This window comes from Carcharodon carcharias, chromosome 16 (genome assembly GCF_017639515.1).
Source record: "Carcharodon carcharias isolate sCarCar2 chromosome 16, sCarCar2.pri, whole genome shotgun sequence".
Lineage (NCBI taxonomy): Eukaryota > Metazoa > Chordata > Chondrichthyes > Lamniformes > Lamnidae > Carcharodon > Carcharodon carcharias.
Genome location: NC_054482.1, coordinates 31,870,845 through 31,894,318, shown reverse-complemented (window position 1 = coordinate 31,894,318; position 23,474 = coordinate 31,870,845). Strand labels below are relative to the sequence as shown.

The 23,474-nt window shown below is 44.9% G+C and overlaps 1 protein-coding gene across 1 annotated transcript in view; it reads left to right on the top strand.

Annotated features, from left to right (window-relative positions):
• Positions 1-12,870, top strand: part of LOC121288930 (regulator of G-protein signaling protein-like) — a 73,503-nt gene extending 60,633 nt beyond the window's left edge. Inside the window, exons 13-16 of the mRNA XM_041207797.1 lie at positions 6,988-7,081; positions 8,520-8,649; positions 10,819-10,999; positions 12,663-12,870. Coding sequence (XP_041063731.1) covers positions 6,988-7,081; positions 8,520-8,649; positions 10,819-10,999; positions 12,663-12,870 — 613 coding nt within the window. The remainder of the gene's footprint in view (positions 1-6,987; positions 7,082-8,519; positions 8,650-10,818; positions 11,000-12,662) is intronic.
• Positions 12,871-23,474: the final 10,604 nt, after the last annotated feature.

Genomic DNA, 23,474 nt, shown 5'->3' with positions numbered 1-23,474 from the left:
TTGAGAATTTAAAAAGACACCTTCATTTTTATTATACTATCTCCTATACTTTTCTATTTACTTACCAGATGCATGCATTAACATAACTTTATATGTACAAATCCTTGGCATCAACAGAAAACATTCTAGTCAAGTATCCAGGTTTTAAATGCCCAGTTTTCCTACTCTTGATAAAGGATCTGTAATAGATTTTCTTGTCCAGTGACATGTATAATCTGTAGATTAAATGGTTGCAGTAATAAACTCCATCTGAATAGCCTTGCACTTCTGTCTTGAAATTTGTTCAGAAACTTTAAAGGATTGTGATCTGTATAAACAATTGTTTCTGATGAATTGTTTGCCATATAAATTTCAAAATGCTGCAATGCTAAAAACAAACTCAAAGTCTCCTTTTTAATCATTTAATATCTCCTCTGTTGTACATTCAAATTTCGTGAAAAATACCCTATCGGTTTTTCAATTCCAGTGTCATCTTCTTGTAACAGTACAGCCCAATGCCTATATTGCTTGTGTCAACGGCCAACTTAAATTACTTGCCATAATTGGATACTGCCAACACTGGTGTCGTAGTTAATACAGTTTTCAAACTATTGAATGACTTTGAAAAAAATCCCAAAGGGAAACTTGAAACAGCTGCCTCAACTTGTTTTGCAACTTGTATAAATGTCTAAATGCGTGCCCTGAATTCAGTAGGAATAACACCACTAGGTCTTATAGGTTTTTACAAAACTAGATTAAACATTTATTAATAGAATAAATGACTTTAAGTACATACATAGATCTACAAATTACTACTATGAAAACTTCTAAATCCCCTAGTTAATCTGATTCCTAGCTGCACTTTCGTTAAGGCAACAGTAAGACACATAGATTTTAAAAGACGCAGGCAAAGTGAACGATACCCTGAACAGTCGAATTCTTAACTTCAGCCCCAGGAGGCGGCAGTTTGGTATAGGCAGGCTGAAGGTATTTCACACTCATTGAATCTTTGGCTGCCTTCCCTCACGCACAGTCATATATACATATTTTCCCTTTTGAATGCAAATACCCATCGTTTCATTAAGTCTCTGGACTTTACCTTCCTGATCATAAAAATCTCCCATAGCACTAAGTTTTACCAGTAATCTTTGGGCAGAACAAACACACTCTTTCTAAACTTCACCTGGCCAGGTGACACATTTCACCCCCTCTTGAAAACAATCTAGTTCATTTAAAAAGTCAAATGTCCCCTTGATACCTATGTTTAACTTTCCCCATGTTTACCCAATTAATATTTTAAACTTAATTTTTCTTCTCACATCAAAGCACCCAGACATAGACACACACATAGAGACACCCCACTATTACTCTATTTTATAATGAATTCCAATAACATTATGAAATAATGTTCTTCCTGACATTTCCATGTTCTCCCTACCAAAATGAATCACTTCACATTTCTCTGCATTGAAATTCACCTGCCACCTGTCTGCCCCTTCCACCAACTTGCTTTTTGTTGTTTTTTTTTAATTAATTCATGGGATGTGGATGTTGCTGGCTGGGCCAGCTCATTTCCAATTGCCCTTGTTCAGAGGGCGTTTTTAAGAGTCAACCACATTGCTGTGGGTCTGGAGTCACATATAGACCAGACTGGGTAAGGATGGCAGATTTTCTTCTCTAAAGGACATTAGTGAACCAGATGGGTTTTTACCACAATTGACATCATAGACTTTTAATTCCAGATTTTTATTGAATTTGAATTCACCATCTGCCATGGTGGGATTCAAACCCGGGTCCCCAGAGTTCCCTGGGTCTCTGGATTACCAGTCCAGTGACAATACCACTTTGCCACCACCTCCCCTCTACACTATTCCCCTCACAGTTCACAATGCTTCAAAGTTTTGTATCATCTGCAAACTTTAAAATTGCTCCCTGTACACCAAGGCCTATCTCATTAAAATATATAGGAAAAACAAGGGTCCCAACACTGACCCCTGGGGATCTCCACTACAAACCTTCCTCCAGCCCGAAAACCACGACTCTGTTTCCTGTCACTCAGCCAATTCCATATCCATGTTGTTACTGTCCCTATTACCTGATGTGCATGTGAATGTTTATTTGATAACATCTCTGTGATGCCTTGGGATGTTTTAACATATTAAACATGCCACAAATGCAAGTTGTCGTTGTGACAAGTGTTAATTTTACCCCTCCGCCCATATCTAAACCCTTTCAACCTCTTTTTCTTCATCCATCTCTGCAATCTAATTTTGAATGTTGCCTGAAACACAAACCCTGGCAGGCTGGATGCTGAAAGGATGTTTCCCCTTGTGGGAGTGACTATAACTTGAGGGCACAGTTTAACAATAAGGGATCTGCCATTTAAGACAGAGATAAGAATTTTTTTCTCTCAGAGGGTAGTGAATCTCTGGAACTCTCTTCCCCAGGAGTCTGGAGGCAGGAACACAGGAGCAGGAGTAGGCCATTCAGCCTATTGAGCCTGCTTTGCCATTCAATATGATCATGGCTGATCATCCACTTCAATGCCTTCCCCCCCCCCACCCCCACTATTCCCATATCCCTTTAGGTCATTGGTGTTTAGAAATCTGTCAATCTCTACTTTAAACACATTCAATGACTGAGCATCCACAGCCCTCTGGAGTAGAGAATTCCAAAGATTCACAACCCTCTGCAGCGGTTCAAGAAGACAGCTCACCACCACCTTCTCAAAGGCCATTAGGGATGAGCAATAAATTCTAAACTCCAATGGACACAGGCCCAGCCTTTCCAACGTTTTCTCATAAGATAACCCTGCCCATCCCAGGTAAGAGTCATGAGAACCTTCTCTGAACTGCTAACGCATTTATATCCTTTCTTAAACAAGGAGATCAAAACTGTATACAGTACTCAAGATGTGTTCCCAGCAAGGCCCTGTACAGCGGCAGTCAAACATACCTAATTTTATATTCCATTCCCCAGCGACGCCCAAATCCCATGAATGAATATAATTTTAAAAATCCTCATCTCGGTCCTAAATGGCTTCCCTCATATTTTGAAATTGTGTTCTCTAGTTCTAGACTCCTCAGCCAGGGGAAACATCTTACCTGCATCTACCCTGCCTATCCCTGTAATATTTTGTAGGTTTCAATAAGATCACCTCTCATTCTTTGAAACTCTAGAGAATACAGGCCCAATTTCCCCAACTTCTCTTCATAGGACAACTTGCCATCCTAGGAACAAGACTGGTGATCCTTCATTGCACTCCCTCTATGGAAATAATATTCTTCCTAAGGTAAGGGGGACCAAAGCTGCGCACAGTACTCCAGGTGCGGTCTAACCAAGGTTCTATAAAGTTGAAGAAAGGCTTCACTATTCCTCTACTCAAATCCTCTTGTGATAAAGGCTAACATTCCATTAGCCTTCCTAATTCCTTGTTGCACCTGCATGTTAACCTTCAGTGACTTACTGACAAGGACACCCAGGTCTCTTTGTACATCTACACTTTCTAATCTCTTACCTTTTAAGAAGTACTCTGCACATCTGTTCCTCCTACCAAAGTGGATAATCTCTCATTTTTCCACATTATATTCCATCTGCCATGTTCTTGCCCACTCACTGAGTCTATCCAAATCCTCCTGTAGCGACTTTACATCTTCCTCACAACACACATGCCCACCTAGCTCTGTGTCATCTGCAAACTTGGAAATATTGCATTTGGTCCACACATCCAAATCATTGATGTATATTGTGAACAACTGGGGCCCAAGTACTGATCCTTGCGGTACCCCACTAGTCACAGCCTGCCAATGCGAGAATGACCTGTTTATTCCTACTCTGTTTGCTGCCTGTTAACCAATCCTTAATCCTTGCCAATGTATTACCTCCTATCCCAAATGCTTTGATTTTGCTAACCAACCTCCTGTGGGTGACTTTATGGAAAGCCTGAAAATCCAAGTACACTACATCCACTGAATCCCTTTTATCAATTCTGTTAGTAACAGCCTCAAAAAATCCAACATGATTTCTCATTCATAAGTCCATGTTGACTATGCCCAATGAGATCATTATTATCCAAGAGTCCATTTATCACATCCTTTACAATAGACTCTTATCATTTTTCCTACTACTGATGTAAGGCTAACAGACCGTTAGTTCCCTGTTTACTCTCTCCCTCCTTTCTTAAATAGTTGGGTGACATTTGCTACCTTACAATCTGAAGGAACTATTCCAGGATCTATTAAATTTTGAAAGATGATCACCAATGCATTCAGTATCTCCATAGCTACCTCTTTCAAAACTCTGGGATGTAGAATACCTGGTCCGGGGATTTATCAGCCTTCAGTGCCATTAGGTTTTCCAATACAATCTTCTTACTATTACTAATTTCCTTCAATTTCTCATTCTCCCTAGTACCTTGGATTATCTAATCTGGGAGATTTCCTGTATCTTCCTCAGGGAATACAGACAACAAAGTAATCATTTAGCTTCTCTGCCACTTCTCTATTGCCCATTATAATTTCTCCTGACTCTGCCTGTAATGGATCCACATTTGTCTTAACCAAATGTTTTCTTTCTACATACCTATAGAAGCTTTAACAGTCCCTTTTTATGTTTTTTGCTAGTTTACATTCATACTGTGTTCTTCCTTTATCAGTTCCTTTGCTGCATTCTAAAATGCTCCTAATCCTCAGGTTTACTAATATTTCTGGCTTATAAATACTATATTTATAAAGGCTTAACACAACTTTCTGGCTTCTGCCAACTTGTCCTGTCTCCTTTGAAGATTTGGATATCTATAACCCCAGGTCCCTCTGCTCCTGCACCTCCTTTTAAATCGTATCCTTTATTTTATGTTGTTGCATTATTTTCACCTGCCATGCATTTGCCCATTCTGCCAGTCTATATCCTCCTGAAATGAAGGAAATATGGGAATGTAAGGTGGAGGAACAGCACTTCATCATCCGATTAAGCACTTTACAGCTTCCTGGACTCAATATTGAGTTCAGTAACTGCAGGACATGAACTTTCTCTTCCATTTTGAATTTTTCTCTCCCCAAGTGCCAGTCTGTGTCTTGTTCTTATGTTTTTGCTTTCAGACAGCGCTGACCTTTATTCTGCAATTTATACCTACTCTGAATCAATGCTTTGTGTCTTTAATACTATCATTACTACTCCCCTTGCCTTTGGTTTCATGACATCCTTGCGTGTTAATAACCTGCCGTCCTTAAACCTATCCCTGACCTTTGCTCCACCTGCCCCTATGGTTTTTCAATGGTATAAAACTCATCACATTCCTGCCTCTCTTCAGTTTTGAAACATCGGTTTCAAATTTCCAGCGTCTACAGTATTTTGCTTTTATGTGCTCCTGAAGTCTGTTAGTGTTCTCCTTATAGATTACTGCATTCCTGAGTTTTCTATCATTTGCACCATTAGTTGCATCAAACCATGAAACGATGCCGTGTATACTCAAGTCTAGGTCATTACTGGGAGCAGTGGTCCAAATGCTGTCACTGCCCTGGGATTTAATTTTGCTAATGTCGATTGTATAGTTGAGAAATTGGACAGGGTCAACGATAGAGGATACCAGTGTGAGGGGTGGAAATGAAATCATTGCGGGTGAAACTCTGGCTATGACTTAACGCAGGAATGGAATCAGATGAGAGTAGTCCTACCTGACTGGATGATGGTGGAGAGGCTTTGGATGGTGTGACCTACCATGTTAAAGGCTGCCGACAGGTCGAGACAGATGGGGAGGGCAAGTTTTCCATGGTTACAGTCATATAGCACTTTGTTAAGGGCTGTTTTTGGTACCTTTTTTAATTCATTCATGGGATGAGGGCATCGCTGGTTAGACCAGCATTAATTTTCCATCCCTAAATGCCCTTGAAAAGAGTGGAAATCTCATTGGAGGGGTTCAAACATGGAGCAGTGGGAAAGATGAATGTAGATTTGGGAGGTGACACCAGGTTCCAGTGCTTTGGAGGGGAAAGGAGGGAGATTAGAGATGGGACAGTGGTTCACAAGGACACATGGAGTCAAATGCGGGTTTTTTGAACAGATGGTGAGGGCAACTTTGAAAGGGAGGGGGTCAGTAACTGAAGAGAAGGAACTGTTATGGGGACCAGGAGGGGAAACTGGGGGATCAGCAGTTTATTAGGAATGGGGTTGAGGAAGCTGAAGGTTGAGAGATCATGGAGAAGATGAGCTTAGTGGGTGGCCTTCTCCTTCACAGTAACAATTCAGTGATTTTACATGAAGGCAGAGAACCGAGAAAGATGCAAGTTCAGGGCCAAGGCAGGGTGAACCTTAGAGGAATTTGGCCTGGTGGACTAGGGAAAGAGATGGAAGTGGATGATCTCAATGTTCATGACAGTGAAGTTCACGAGCTCCTTGTGCATTTCACATTCTCACTCTCTGGGTAAAAGCATTTCTACTCAATTCCCTGTTGGATTTAATCGGTAACTATCTCTTATTGAATGCTCTTATGGAGGGGGTTAGGAAAGGAGTTTGAGGGTTTGTGACAATGAATAACGAGCAATAACGTGTCCAAGTTGGCAGGCCTCACAAGAGGTCAACTGTTGGACTACTGGGTGGTAGGGGTCACAGGCGAGTGAGGTCCTGTCCAAAGGCCCTCTCTGAGTTTGCCACGGGGCAATCTGTAGGTCATACTCACCTCAGCCACAGCGTGCTGGTGGTGGGAAAGGGCAGGTATTGGGACTGGTGGCAGGGGAACTGAGTGATGTGACAGTCCATCTGCACTGTTGGACTGGATCTGAGTAGATAAGACATGTCAGCAACATTTGAGAGAGCTGTCCCTGTGTAACACTTGATATGGTGCTATTCCCTGTTGGACAGTTGGTGGGGGGGGGAGGGCAGGTGACATTGACTGAACTACCTGTGCCAGGCCTGAAGGGTGAGGTTTTGGGGCAGTGGTGACAGGGGGTGGGATTATTTTTGTGTGACTGGGAGGGGATATCTTATTCTCTTCCCTTCTCCTTCATTGTGCAGGTTTCACTTGTATCTGAAAACTTACCCAAAGGAGCCTGTTGTCCGATCAGCTTCTGTGCAAGCCCTGAGATCGATCCAGATCTTGAGACGGATGGTGAGTGACTCTTGTAATCCCCATTTTGTAGTTTGCATTCCTGTAGCACCTTTCACAACCTCCAGATGTTTCTGAGCTGCTTTTCAGTCAATGGTGTGCTTTTTGAAGTGTGGCCACTGTTGTAATCTAGGAAACACAGCAGCCAATTTGTACACAGCAAGCTCCCACTAACAGCAATGTGATCATGACCATATAATCTGTTTTTGTGATGTTGGTTGAGTGGATAAATATTGGCCAGCATATCAGAACGCCCCTGTTCTTAGTTACACACTAACAGCCTATTTAAGATAATCATTCGAGCTTTACATTTACTGGAAGTGACATACATTCATATACAGGGACCTGTTCTCTGCAAACAAAAGGAATATGTTCAAGCCTTGTGCCTGATTTGAATTACCCGGGAGCTTTGGAGCCTAAGACAATGGACTGAGAGAATGACCCGCCCGTCGAGTGCTTGTGTGACCCTCGTGGTCTGGAACCCCCTGGCTTGAGAGGGTTATGAAACCAGGGACTCTGGTGGATCTGGATGGCAGGGAGCATTGAGGGACCAAGATAAACTAGGCAACCATCTCAGTTCACCATCCAAAGCCTCCTCCTGGAGAATGTGATGAAGCCCAGGATCTTGAATATTGTTTATATTCTCTGGAGTTTAGAAGAATGAGAGGCAATCTCATTGAAACAGATAAGATTCTGAGCGGGCTTGATAGGGTCGATGCTGAGAGATTGTTTCCCCTGGTCGGGAATTTAAAACATGGGGACACAGTCTGAGGATGATGGGCCAATCATTTAGGACTGAGATGAGGAGAAATTTCTTCACTCAGAGTTGCTATTGTCTGGAATTCTCTACCCCAGAGGGTTGTGGATGCTCCATCATTGAATATAGTTAAGGCCCGGATAGAAAGATATTTGGTCTCTCAGGGAATTAAGGGATATGGGGTGTAAAACAAAAAATGCTGGAACACTCAGCAGGCCTGGCAGCATCTGTGGCGAGACAAACAGAGCTAATGTTTTGAGTCTAATATGACTCTTTATCAAGGGATGTGGGGAATGAGCAGGAAGGTGGAGTAGAGGCAGGAGATCAACCATAATCATATTGATTGGTACAACAGACTCGAGAGGCTGAATGGTCTATTCTTGCTCCTATTCCTGGTGTCCTTATCCTAAATTGCTGCTCCTGTTGAATGATGCAGAGGAGGAGATAAGATCGGAGAAGGAATGGCATATTCCCCATAGTCAGGCAAAGTGGAGGAGGGAAAGTTTTCCTGTGCTGGAGGGGAGCTGGTGTGTGAAACAAGAGGGCGTTGGGCACAGAAGTGGAAAAGTTGAGAGCCTGCACTCCAGGTGGGGACATTTGGGGCAGTAGGGGGAGTATTTTGTGTTTGTGCAGTGAGGTGTGTGACCGACTGTTCCATACCAACCTTTTGCTTTCTGCTTTCAGAACCGCTCATGGCGGGAGCTGGAGGCACTGATTAAATCGGTGCTGTTCTTCCGACGGATGATGTGGAAACCTCATCTCCGCCTTCTCTTCATCAACTTCCTGAGGGATGAAGTCTATAATAATGAACAGAGTAAGTTCACAGAAGACCAGGCCCTTGAAAGGGGGCTGGGAGGGGCAAGGGAAGCTGCTCTTCTCCACTGCTTAAATGATAACATGAAAAGGGCTCCTTCAGCCCATTGTCTTGGTGCTTGCTCATCTCCTAATAACCCTCGATGTGAAAACATTTCTTTTATCTCCCTCCTGATGATTGCCCAGAGTATGTGACCCCTTGATAGTGATTCACCAATTGGCGGAAGTAATACTTCACTCTTCACTGCCTCAAACCGTTCTGAATTTTAACAGCAGCCCCGATTTCCCAGTGGCTTTCTGTCTTGGACATCACTCGATATGATCCACACGTATGTTCCCAGTTTACCAAGTGACCAGTCACTAGGCAATGATAGAATCCTACAATGCAGAAGGAGGCCATTCAGCCCAATTGCTCCTACTCTCCACTTTTCCTGTAGCTTTCCAAATTTCTCCTTTTCAAGTCTTTATCCAATTCTCTTTTGAAGGTTACTATTGTATCTGCTTCCACTGCCCTTTCAGCAACTCACTGCATCAAAGAAATTGTCCTCATCTCCCCTCTGGGTTATTTTGCCAATTATTTTCTCTCTGTGTTGTTATGCCCAGATGGGAGGAGTGCACTGTCTGTCTCTAGTCTCAATACTTCAAGGGCCACAGCATATAGCTAAATAACTTTTCTACCTCAATATATGGCCAAATATGTGTTTTCCCTATTAACCTCAGAATGACCAAACAATAAACAACAAAGTTATTAATTTATTATTAAAACCAGATCTGTCAAGTAGAAAAGCAAAGCTTATTAACATACCGTATGAAATATGAAAGTAAAATGATTACTCTTTTTAAGTCCTCTAACACAAACGCACACGCGGAATTCAGCCAAAAGGTTAGCAGCTGGATGGTGAAATCCTTGAAATGGCACCAGGGTTATATGGTTGGTATCTCAGCACTGGTCTGTGAGAGTCCTCGCATTAAATCTTTAAGGGGTAGTGTGTTTTAAAGAACACAAATTCTTCCAGAATGGGAAATAAACAAATAAATGGGAATATACTAAGAGGGGTAGATGAAGTGAGAGATCTTGGCGTACAAGTACACAGGTCCCTGAAGGCAGTAGTTCACGTAGACAAGGTTGTAAAGAAGGCATATGGAATGCTCTCCTTCACTGGCAGAGGTATAGAATATAAAAGTAAGGATATAATGTTGGAATTGTATAAAACACTGGTGAGGCCACAACTGGAGTATTGTGTGCAGTTCTGGTCACCACATTACAGGAAGGACATAATAGCTCTGGAGAGAGTGCAGAGGGGGTTTACAAGAATGTTACCAGGGTTAGAAAAGTGTAGCTATGAGGAAAGATTGGATAGGTTGGGGTTATTTTCCTTTGAATAAAGAAGGCTGAGAGGTGACTTGAGGTGTACAAAATGATGAGGGTAATAGAGAGAGTGGACAGGATAAAATTATTTCCCTTGGTGGAGAATTCTAGAACCAGGAGACATAGATTCAAGATAAGTGGCAGAAGATATAGGGGGGACATGAGGAAGAACTTTTTTACGCAGAGGGTAGTGGGTGTCTGAAATTCGCTGCCCAAGTTGGTGGTAGAGGCAGAGACTTTAAATTTTTTGAAAAAGTACCTGGATCTGCACCTTAAGTGCTGTAAGCTGCAGGGCTATGGGCTGGGTGCGGGAAGGTGGGATTAGAAAGGACACCTGGGTGTCCTCGGGCTGGCATGGACAAGATGGGCCGAATGGCCTCCTTCTGTGCTGTAACTTTTCTATGGTTCCAATGTTCTTAGTCCTTGAAGATGAGTCATTTTCCATCATTAAAAGGTCTATGACAGTGCCCTCTGGTTACCAATCCTCCACAGATGAGACAGTATCTCCTTATTTACTCATATCAAAACCCGCCATTGTTTGAACATGATTGAATCTTCCTTTAACCTTCTCTGCTCGAAGGAGAATAATCCCAGCATCTCCAGCCTCTCCACATGAACTGAAGTCTCTCATCCCTGGAACCGTTCTCCTTTGGGCCAATCCAAAGCCCTCAGTTATGAGAAGAGCGAATGAAAGTTCTGGCTGTCGAAACATAGGGCAGCTCCTCAAGGTTAGCTAATAATAACTTGCAGAGAGAATCTGATTCCCCCCATCCTGCTAAATTCTTATGGCTTTATTTCCAGACATGAGCACATCTCGTGTTGTGACAAGGCTTCCCTCTCTGGGCAGCTCACTCATGCTCCGGGGACTTGATTATGGAGAGGATTCCGACATGTCCCATTTGAGAAGGCGAATGATGTTCAACCGATCGGTCATCATGAACTACCTGGTCAATGATCTGTACTTCTGCATGGAAATCGAGCTGTAAGTGGGCACAGGACTGGATGTCCAGTTGCTGTCTGGTCAGTTGATCTCGGCTAGTCACGGTGCACTCTGGGTGAGGGATGAGGGATCAATCTTTAATATTGATGCTGACCCCCCTACTGTGGTGTGAGTGAGTGGTCGAATGTGTCTGTGTTGGTGAGACTGTGTGTGTGTGAGAGGGTGTTTGTGCAGTTGTGTGTATGAGTGTGTATGTGTATGAGAGTTTTTGCGTGTGTGTTCTTGTGTGTGTGAGAGAAAGAGTTTGTGTGTATATGAGTGTGCGTGTGTGAGAGTACTTGTGTGTGTGTGTGTGTGTGTATATATTTGTGTATATGTCTGTCTCTGTGCATGCGTGTGCATGAGAGAGTTTTTGTGGATGTGTTCATGAGAGAGTTTTTGTGTATGTGTGTGTGGAAAGATTTTGAGTGTGTTTGAGAGAGTTTTTGTGTGTGTGTGCTTGAGAGGTGTTTGTGAGGGTGTGTATGAGTTTGTGTGTTTGTGTGTGAGAGTATGTGTATGTGAGAGAGAAAGTTTGTGTGACTGAGAGAGAGTTTGTGTGTGAGAGAGAGAGATTGTGCACGTGTGTGCGTGAGAGAGTTTGTGTGACTGTGTGAGAGAGTGTGTGTGTGTGTGTGTGAGAGAGTGTGTGTGTGAGACAGTGTGTGTGTGTGCACTTGTGTGTGTGAGAGAGTTTGTGCACGTGTGTGTGAGTTTGTGCACGTGCGTGAGAGAACTTTTGTGTGACTGTGAGAGAGCTTGTGTGTGAGAGTGCAAGAGTTTGTGTGTGTGCATGTGAGAGTTTGTGCTTGCGTGTGTGAGAGAACGTTTGTGTGTGTGTGAGTGCGTGAGAGAGAGTTTGTGTGTGGGTGCGTGTAAGAGTGTGGGTGTTTATAACTTTGCCTGTGGGTGTCCACGTGTGCATGCGAGTTGTATTTATAGGTATGATTTTGTGAAACTGCATGTGAGTTGGCATGTGTGCTTGTGGCTGTGTGTGAATTTGAGTTTGGGTTCGTGCACGTTAAGAGGGACTATCGGAGGGCATGTATCATGTGTTTGTGTGTGAGCGGGTATGTTGAATGACTGTCAGTATTAGTGTGTATGTTAAAGTATGTTGAGTCGCTGCTAATGTGTATGTGCATGTATGCAAATATGTTTCTGCACATGTATGTGTGCATGGGTGTGTGCTTATGTGTGCGCGTGTGCATGTGTGTGAGGGTGCTGGTTGATTGAGAGGTTTTGTGCCAGTATATCGAGTGATTGTGTCAGAGTGTGGGTTTGTGAGTGACTGTGAGAATAGATAATGATGGTTATTGTGTCGTGGGTGAGTTAGATACAGAACAAAGCTCCCTGTGCACTGCCTTATTCAACATCCCAGGCTTATGAACAGCGCAAATTCAATATACATGATCCCAGTCAAACACTCCCAGGACTGGTAAAGCACGGGGTTAGATACAGAGTAAAGCTCCCTCTACACTGTCTCCATCAAATACTCCCAGGGCAGTTACAGCACGGGGTTAGATATAGAGTAAAGCTCCCTCTACACTGTCCCTATCAAACACTCCCAGGACAGGTACAGCATAGGGTTAGACACAGAGTAAAGCTGTTCTCAGTGATTGGTTGTTTGTGCTGGTGGTTACTGTGTTCTATGTTCATGCCATTTCAGGTATGTGAGACGGGCAGAAGCTGCCGCCCTGATGGCTCGAATTGGATTACATGATGAGATTTATGAAAAGTTGCTTCGGGCCAAAGTGGAAATGATCATCAAACTTTTCCTGCAGGCGGATACAGCACCCAGACTCAGGGTTAGCACTGACACCTTCCTTCGTGTTGATGTTCTAGTCTATGGAATCTATAGAACTTTACCCCAGTGACAGTCAACAGCTTCAGGGGATAAGGGAGTGGGATCCATGGAACTGTACCCCAGTGAGAGTCAGCACCTTCAAGAGGGGCGGGGAGTAGGGTCGATGGAACTGTACTCCAGTGAGAGTCAGCCCCTTTAGGATAGGAGAGGAGAGGGGTCCATAGAAATGTAGCCCAGTGAGAGTCAGCACCTTCAGGAGGGCAGGGGAGTGGGTTCTATGGAACAGTATCCCAGTGAGAGTCAGCACCTTCAGGAGCGGAGGGGAGTGGGTTCCATGGAACAGTATCCCAGTGAGAGTCAGCACCTTCAGGAGCGGAGGGGAGTGGGATCCATGGAACTCTACCCCAGTGAGAGTCAACACTTTCAGGGGGTAAGGGAGTGGGGTCCATGGAACTGTACCCCAGTGAGAGTCAGCACCTTCAGGAGAGGAGGGGAGTGGGGTCCATGGAACTGTACCCCAGTGAGAGTCAGCACCTTCAGGAGAGGAAGGGAGTTGGGCACACGGAACTGCACCCCAGTGAGAATCATCACCTTCAGGAGTGGAGAGCTGTGGGATCCATGGAACTGTACCCCAGTGAGAGTCAGCACCTTCAGGAGGGGGAGTGGGATCCATGGAACTGTACTCCAGTGAGAGTCAGCACCTTTAGGATAGGAGAGGAGAGGGATCCATAGAAATGTAGCCCAGTGAGAGTCAGCACCTTCAGGAGGGCAGGGGAGTGGGTTCCATGGAACAGTATCCCAGTGAGAGTCAGCACCTTCAGGAGAGGAGGGGAGTGGGTTCCATGGAACAGTATCCCAGTGAGAGTCAGCACCTTCAGGAGGGCAGGGGAGTGGGTTCCGTGGAACAGTATCTCAGTGAGAGTCAGCACCTTCAGGAGCGGAGGGTAGTGGGGTCCATGGAACTGTACCCCAGTGAGAGTCAGTACCTTCAGGAGCAGAGGGGAGTGGGATCCATGGAACTGTACCCCAGTGAGAGTCAACACTTTCAGGGGGTAAGGGAGTGGGGTCCATGGAACTGTACCCCAGTGAGAGTCAACACTTTCAGGAGGTAAGGGAGTGGGGTCCATGGAACTGTACCCCAGTGAGAGTCAGCACCTTCAGGAGAGGAGGGGAGTGGGGTCCATGGAACTGTACCCCAGTGAGAGTCAGCACCTTCAGGAGAGGAAGGGAGTTGGGCACACGGAACTGTACCCCAGTGAGAGTCAGCACCTTCAGGAGGGGGAGTGGGATCCATGGAACTGTACTCCAGTGTGTATCAGCACCTTCAGGATAGGAGAGGAGAGGGGTCCATAGAAATGTACCCCAGTGAGAGTCAGCACCTTCAGGAGGGCAGGGGAGTGGTTTTCATGGAACTGTATCCCAATGAGAGTCAGCACCTTCAGGAGTGGAGGGGAGTGGGATCCATGGAACTGTACCCCAGTGAGAGTCAGCACCTTCAGGGGTTAAGGGTGTGGGTCCATAGAACTGTACCCCAGTGAGAGTCAGCACCTTCAGGGGTGAGGGGAGTGGGATCCATGGAACTGTACCCCAGTGAGAGTCAGCACCTTCAGGGGTTAAGGGTGTGGGTCCATGGAACTGTACCCCAGTGAGAGTCAGCACCTTCAGGGGTTAAGGGTGTGGGTCCATGGAACTGTACCCCAGTGAGAGTCAGCACCTTCAGGAGAGGAGGGGACTGAGATCCATGGAACTGTACCCCAGTGAGAGTCAGCATCTTCAGGAAGGGAATGGATTGGGATCCATGGAACTGTACCCCAATGAGAATCAGCACCTTTCAGGATGGGAGGGGTCTTGTGTCCATGGAACTGTACCCCAGCGAGAGTCAGCACCTTCAGGAGGGGCGGGGAGTGTTGTCTGTGGAACTGTGCCCCAGTGAGAGTCAGCACCTTCAGGAGGGAGGAGAGTAGTTCATGGAACTACACCCCAGTGAGAGTCAGCGCCTTCAGGAGGGGAGAGGAGTGGGGTCCATAGTACTGTTCCCCAGTGAGAATCAGCACCTTCAGGACAGGAGGGGAGTGGGATAATGGAACTATACCCCAGTGAGAGTCAGCTCCTTGAGGAGGGGAGTGGATTGGGGTCCATGGAACTGTACCCCAGTGAGAGTCGGCACCTTCAGGAGAGGAAGGGTATAATTAACAGCAGAGCTGTATCAATGCAGAGCGAGAGGAAGAATTTAGATCATGGTTGATATGTCTCTCTGCTCCTTTCTTGTCCTTTGCTCCATATTCCTTGATTCACTTCGGGACTGGAAGGGCTGAGTGGCCTATTCTTGTTCATATATACTTTTTTGGTCTTGAAAACATTTACAATCGTTAGATGGAGATTTGTGTGGAAAATGTGCTTCTACATTTCACTAAGGACCTGAGTCTACTGCTACAGGAATGTCCCCATGTTCTGGACATTCCCCCCACCAGGGACAATAGTTTCTCTCCATCCTATCAAATGCTATTATCAGATCACTCCTTGACCTTCTCATCTCAACGGCATAAAACCCAAGTCTATGGAACCTGTCCTGGTAATTTAAATCTCTTATCCTGGTACCATTCTGGTGCCAATCAGTGCTGCTCCCCTCCCAAGGTCAGTATAACATTTCTGAGGTCCAGTGCCCAGAACTGAATGATGGAGTTCAGAAAGGGGTCTGACCAAGGCTCTGTACAACTCAATCACAATGTCTTCCCCTTTCTAATCCTCCTCAGAGAAGGCCAACCTGCCATTAGCCTTTTGATTATTTGTTGTACCTATCCACATGCATGCAGTGTATTGTGTGATGGACACCCAAATCTCTTTGCTCCCACCGTTCTGAGCTTCTCGCTATTTAGTAAACATTCAGGTTTTTCTTGGGTCGAAGCTTGCACTTGCACCACAATCAAACTGCCCCAGTTTTGTCTGTCTGTCCAAGTCCCTTAGCAGATACCTGCTCTGAACAGAGCAACCTGCTGTCCTTCACAAGAACAAAATAAAAAGGAGCAGGAGTAGACCATCCAGCCCATCAAGCCTGCTCCGCCATTCGATACAATCATGGCTGATCTTAGGCTTCAACTCCATTTTCTTGCCTGCTGCCCATTTCTCATAATTCCCTGAGAAACCAAAGGTTTGTCTATCCCGTGCTTAAACGTATTCAATGATGGAGCAACCAAAACCCTTTTGTGGTAGAGAATCCCAAAGATTCACAACCCTTTCAGTGAAGTAATTTCTCCTCCTCTCAGTCCTAAATGATCGGCCCCTTATCCTGAGACTGTGCCCCGGGTTTCAGATTCTCCAACCAGTGGAAACAATCTCTCAGCGTTCACCCTATCAGCCCCTTCGTAATTCTGTATCTTTCAATGAGATCACCTCTCATTCTTCTAAACTCCAGAGAATATAAACCTATTTACTCAGCCTCTTATTATAGGACAACCCCCTCATCCCAGGGGCCAATCATGTAAACCTTCACTATATCACCCCAATGCAAGTATATCCTTTCTTAAATATGGAGACCAAAACTGCACATGGTACTCCAGGTGTGGTCTCACCAAAGCTTGTACAAACTTCCCTGCAAACTTAGATACCTCTCTCTCGATACCTTAATCCGAATCATTGATAAAATTAATGAAAAGCTGAACACCACTTGTCACAGTCCACCAATCAGACAGCAGAATCTTTATCTCTACCTTTTGCCCCATATGTCCTAATCAATATCTCATGCATGTCTCTGGTTTACCACCAATAACAAGTACTCAAACATTTACTAACGATTTCTTCTGGGGAAGCACATCAAATATCTTCCTGAAACCCATATAAAGAATATCCGAATATCCATAGACACACTGCTGACCAGCATGTTAGTTACATCGAAAAATATTTAACTTGATTGATTAGTTATGACTGACAAGCTGACGGCACCTGACTCACTTCGGTAATTCTGAACACAGTGATAAAGGCTGTCTCTCTGATCCCCGAGGTCTCAACACATTTCAGAAGAAAGACTTGCATTTATATATGCAAAATACTGCAGATGCTGGGACCCTGAAACAAAAATCAAAAATGCTGGAAAAACTCAGCAGGCCTAGCAGCATCTGTGGAGAGAGAAACAGAGTTGACAGATCAAGCCCTTAGGACCCTTCTTCAAAGCTGAAGAGAAGTGGAAATATGATGAAATTTATGTTTAAGGGGGATTTTTTTTATTCATTCATAGGATGTGGGCATCACTGACTAGGCCAGCATTTATTGCCCATCCCTAATTGCCCTTGTTCAGAGGGCATTTTAAGAACCAACCACATTGCTGTGGGTCTGGAGTCATGTGTAGGCCAGACCAGGTAAGGATGGCAGATTTGCTTCCCTAAAGGACATTAGTGAACCAGATGGGTTTTTTATGACAATCAGCAATAGCTTCATGGCCATCGTTAGACTTTCAATTCTAGATTTTTGATGATGGGGCAGGTGGAACAGGATAGAAGGTAGGAACAAAAGAGAGATTGACATGAACTAAAGGACAAAGGGATTGTTAATGGTAGTGGTTAGTGCTAAAAAAGGTGCTGATAGTGGCATAATAATTTGCATTTATAATTAATAATAAGTTGCATTTACATAGTATCTTCCATAAGCGCTGGAAGTCCCAAAATGCTTCACAGCCAATGAAATATGCACCCCAGTGTAATGTAGAAAACACGGCAGCTAATTTGTGCATAGAAAGCCCCCATAAATTAGCAAATGAAAAAACGACCAGTTAATCTGTTTTTAGTAATCTCGGCTAAGCGTTAAGTATTGGCAAGGGTACTGGGAGAATGCTTCCTCAATGTAGTGATGGGAGAACTCTTCAATGTAGTATCAGGAGAATTCTTCAATATGATGACAGGAGAACTCTTCTTCAATATAGTGTCAGGAGAACTCTTCTTCAATATAGTGTCAGGAGAACTCTTCAATTTGGTATCGGGAGAAATCATCTTCAATATTGTGTCAAGAGAACTCTTCAATATAGAGATGGGGATCCTCTTCTTCAATACAGTGATGGGAGAACTATTCCTCAATATAGTGTCAGAGCTCTTCTTCAATAGAGTGATGGGAGAACTCTTCTTCAATATAGCGTCAGGAGAACTCTTCTTCAATACAGTGATGGGCGAACTATTCTTCAGTGTAGCAATGGGAGAACTCTTCTTCAACATAGTGTCGGGAGAACTCTTCTTCAACATAGTGATGGGAGAAATCTTCTTCAACGTAGTGATGGGAGAACCTTCAATATAGTGATGGGAGAACTTTTCTTCAGCATAGTGATGGGAGAACTCTTCTTCAAAATAGTGATGGGACAACTCTTCTTCAACATAGTGTCGGGAGAACTCTTCTTCAATATAGTGACAGGAGAACTATTCAATATAGTGATGGGAGAACTCTTCTTCAACATAGTGTCGGGAGAGCTATTCTTCAGTATAGTGATGGGAGAACTCTTCTTCAATATTGTGACGGAAGAACCCTCCTTCAATATAGTGCCCGGAGAACTCTTCTTTAATATAGTGTCTGGAGAACTCATCTCCAATATAGTGCCCGGAGAACTCATCTCCAATATAGTGTCCGGAGAACTCGTCTCCAATATAGTGTCCAGAGAACTCTTCAATATAGAGTTGGGGGAACTCTTCTTTAATATACTGCCGTGGAATTTTTATGTCTACCTGAAAGTGCAGACAGTGCCTCAGTTTAACATGTTATCTGAAAGCCTGCAGCTCTGACAGTGCAGCACTCGCTCAGTGCTTCAGTGGGAGTGTCAGCCTGGATTTTGTGTTCAAGCCTCTGGAGTTGGGCGCGAACCCATAAGCTTTGGTCTCCAAGGGGAGAGTTCTACCCGCTGAATCACTTATGATGGTGCAGATACTCTGGTTATTGGGGATGGAGCCCACTTTGAGTTCTTTGAAGCTAAAGTGTAAAATGTACCCTTCCCTCTCTGGGCTTGTTTTCTGTGTTATTTTTCCTCTTTTCTTCTTGGACAGGTGAATATCACAGAATTTGAGAGAGATAGGGTCATCATGAGCAGTAGGCATGGCAAACTGGAACCCAGCTTGTTTCACCAGGCACGCATGATCGTGATCCTCCCACTCCTCCACTTCTGGAAAAGGTCAGCTCTTGGACACCAGGGAATGTTGTCACACCACTGGGTCACTTCAGAAGGTCAGATTGACCGCTTAAAATTTCAAGCCTTCAGGATCCTTGGGGTCACTCTTTGCCATGGAGTACCCTTTGGGTGGGTGGGTGGGTGGAGTAGGTGGATGGTGAGTGTGGTCTTAGACCCAAACATGGAATGGGACCAATGGCAAGTTGGCAACCAGACCTTTGAATGAGAAAGATCAGTCACGGTGTGAATGGGGTGCCTAAGGGCAGCCATTTCCTGCTGCCTTGCTTTGTTCTTTCTGCTATGGACAGCTTTCCTGCAATTGGTGCTATAGGATTTATTTGCTGTGGATTTTCTTTCCCATGGATTTCTTTTTGGCTCCAGTTTCCCTGTTTTTCTCCCAGAGCCGATGGCTTGTGCTCAAGTTGGGTACCTGCCAACGCAACCTTGTCCAAAGGTGGGTGGGGGGAAGGGGTGGTTGGTGGTTGGGGGAGGGCACTCTACAGAGCGATCATAGCCAGAGCATTTGAACCTGGCATCACACCGGCATCGAAATTCATACAGGACGTTGGTCAATTGTGTGGTAGTCAGAACGTCCTTTTGGACTGACGACACATCCTGTTAGTGGAAAATACCACTCACATAGCCACTGCATAGCAGCATGAAATGGCTTGCTTATGTAGGCCATAAGCCCCACCCATTAGCTGATGAAATCAAACGGCATGTTCCTTTAGTTGTTTGTAGTTGGCCAAGTACAGACCGTACTCAACCAGCCCACACTTACAAAACCCAAAACAGAATGCCCACTGTTAGATGTGATTCTGGATTGGACAGCACGTGCTGAACAATCCTGAGTATGCTAATAGCTATACCAACAACCAATTTAAGATAATCAGTTGACCTCGTAACATGGCTCAATTATGCTTGCTTGAAGCAACAGGCAGACATAGGGATCTGTTCTCTGAAAACAAATGGAATATGTTCAAGCCTTGTGCCTTTTTTGAATTACCCAGGAGCTTACATTTCCCTGTTGCTTTCTCCACGACAATGCCTCGGTCAATCAGAGTTGACTTTCCAACCAGTCAGTATCCTGTTCTCCAATATTATAAATTGTTATGATTGTTTGAAACTTGGTATTCATGTGTTTGTCCTGAGGAGTGCAAGATGAAAAACTTTGGCAACTTGTCTCTCTTTTCAGCAATAATCAAATTCTGTACTACCATGCAACTGTTTCAATGGATTATAATACAGATTTCAGGATTAGTCCCCAGGTTACGTGGCAATGGAACGGCCCAAATCACAATAGAGGCATTCTCTGAGGTTGCACATCAAGGGGCCTGAGAGGTAGCTGGCCTAGTGCGAGCAGGAAGGGGGAAGTGTAACACTGGTTACTCTGTGCAGTAACATATTTTGAACTGTTGGAAAGAAGGGCTTTCAACTCTTCAAATGGTGCCCAGAAATCCTCAACATCCATCTAACTTGGGTCACTATCCCTCTCAGCAGAGGTCAGCACCTCTGACAGTGAAGCACTCTTGCAGTGCTGCCTCTCGGACAGTGTGACTTTCCCTCAGTACTGACCCTCTGAGAGTGTGGCACTCCCTCAGTACTGCTCCTCCAATATTGCAGCAATCACTCAGTACTGACCCTCTGAGTGTGCTGCACTCCCTCAGTACTGCTCCTCCAACAGCGCAGCACTTCCTCAGGACTGACCCACCGACATTGTAACATTCCTTCAGTATTGCTCTGTCGACAGTGCAGAGCTCCCTCAGTACTGTCCCTCCAACAGTGCAGCATTCCATCAGTATTGACCTTCCAACAGTGCAGCACTCCCTCAGCACTGACACTCTAATAACGTAGCATTTCTTTAGTACTGCACCGTCGATAGTGCAGAGCTCCCTCAGTACTGATCCTCCAACAGTGCAGCACTCCCTCAGTACTGATCCTCTGGCAGTGCAGCACTCCCTCAGCACTAGTCTATCAACAGTGCAGCACTCCCTCAATACTGCCCTGTCAACAGTGCAACACTCTCCTAGTACTGACCTGTCGACAGTGTGGTGCTCCCATAGTACTGATCCTTTAACACTGTTGCGCTCCCTCAGCACTGCTCCTCTGACTCTGTAGTGCTTTCCTGAGCTCCGACCCTCCGACAATGCAGCACTCCCTCAGTACTGCTCCTCCAACAGTGCAGCACCTGCTCAGTGCTGACAGTGAAGTGCTCCCGCAGTGCTGCCCCTTTGACAGTGCAATGTTCCCTCAGTTATGACCCTCTGAGAGTATGGCACTCCCTCAGTACTGCTCTGTCAACAGTGCAGCGCTCCCTCAATACTGCTCCTCCAACAGTGCAGAACTTGCTCAGCACTGCTCCGTTGACAGTGCAGCGCTCCCTCAGCACTGACCCTCTGACAGTGCAGCACTCCTTCAGTACTGACCTTTCAACAGTGCGGTACTCCCTCAATACCGATCCTCCAACACTGTTGCGCTACTTCAGCACTGCTTCTCCAAACTGTCGGATCCCCTCAATACTGCTCCGACAATGTAGCGCTTCCTGAGTACTGACCCTCTGACATGCAGCACTCGTCAGTGCTGACCCTCCGAAAGTGCAGCAATCTGTCAGTACAAACCCGCTAGCAGTGCAGCACTCCCTCAGTACTGACCCTCTGGCAGTGCAGCGCCTCCTCAGTACTGACCCTCCGGCAATGCAGTTCTCCTTCAGCACTGCACTGAGTGGTCTGTCTGCATTATGTGGGAGTGGGATTTGATCCCATACCATTCCGACTCAGAGTTGGAAGTGCTACGCACTGAGTCACAGCTGGCGATTCTTGGAGTTTTGAACAACATGGCACCAGCACAATTAAGAGTACAGTAATGACGCTTTTCAAATATTTCTAATAGGAGCCAGTCATATAGATGCCACTCTCACAGTCTCTATATGTCCTCTGCCCTTGTCACAGGTTCTGTGTTGTAAATGCACTAAGGATTTTTGGCAGATCCAGACCCCTAAGGAAGAAAGACTATGTTCCTCCAAATTACCTCTACCCATCTCTTCAGCTTGTGTTGCAAGGCTTGGTCCCTCTTTACAGTGTAGGTAAGGATTGGCCTCATTAATGTATTCTTTCCTGGGATGTGGGTATCACAACATTTGTGGTGCTTTCCTAAGTGCCCTTGAACTGAATGGCTTGCTAGGCTATTTCAGAGGGCAGTTAAGAGTCAACCAAATTGCTGTGGTCTGGAGTCACGTGTAGGCCAGACCAGGTAAGGACAGTAGATTTCCTTCCTTAAAGGACATTAGTGAACCAGATGGGTTTTACAACAATCAATGGTAGATTCATGGTGACCATTATTGAGGAAAGCTTTCAATTGCTGATTTTAAAATTAATTTAATAATAATAATCCGTAAACTGTATTAATAGAGCAAGGTTGTACCTCACTTATTCTATCTTCTGTCAAGCCCTCACTGACAGCAAAGCTATCTTCCTCCATCGACATTACATCCCCTCTTCCCCATGGACTGAGGTATTGACAATTTCCATTGTTTGCTGACTGTAAGGATTCTACGTGGAGTGAGTCTGCCCAGTGTTGTCTTTTGCTGGTAAGATTTCAATGTCAGTCACACTGACCAAATAAAAGGTCAAATGAGAAGAGTGCAAACTATTACACAAGCACTTCTCTGCAGAACATTGATATGACAGTGTAGAGGGAGCTTTACTCTGTATCTAACCCCATGCTGTACCTGCCCTGGGAGTGTTTGATGGGACAGTGTAGAGGGAGCTTTACTCTGTATCTAACCCTGTGCTGTACCAGCCCTGGGAGTGTTTGACTGTAAAGGCTTAAATTCAGGAAGTGCTGGAAATATTCAGCAGGTCAGGCAGTATCTGTGAAGGGAGAAACAGGGTTAATGTTTCAGGTCGATAACATTTCATCAGAAGTGGAAAAATTAGAGAGGTAGTAGGTTTTAAGCAAGTACGGAGGCAGGGAAATGGGGAGAGGGTAGATAGAATGAAAGGGAAGAATAGTTGCAGGGTGGAAGAGAAGCGAGACTAAAAGACAAAATGATTATGGCACAAAGCAAAAGGAGATGGAATGGGATCCCTAAAATAACCAAAGATTTGTCTAGAAGAGGCATAAATGGGATCAGCAGACTCTTTGAGATAAAAGCAAAATGCAGATGCTGGAAATCTGGAATAAAAACAGAAAATGCTGGAAAAACTCAGCAGGTCTGACAGCATCTGTGGATAGAGAAACAGAGTTAACTTTTTGAGTCTTTATGACCCTTCTTCAGAGCTAATGAGTAGAAATGTGAATTGACACTGAGTTGCTTTGCCTCTGTCACATCTGTTCCGATGATGCCATTTTCCAAAACAGTTCCTCTGACATGTCCTCCTTCTTCCTTAACCGAGGTTTCCCACCCACTGTGGTTGACAGGGTCCTCAACTGTGTCCAAACAATCTCCCGCACCTCTGCCCTCACACCTTCCTCTCCCTCCCAGAACCATGATAGGGCCCCCCTTGTCCTCATTTTTCACACCACCAGCCTCTGCATTC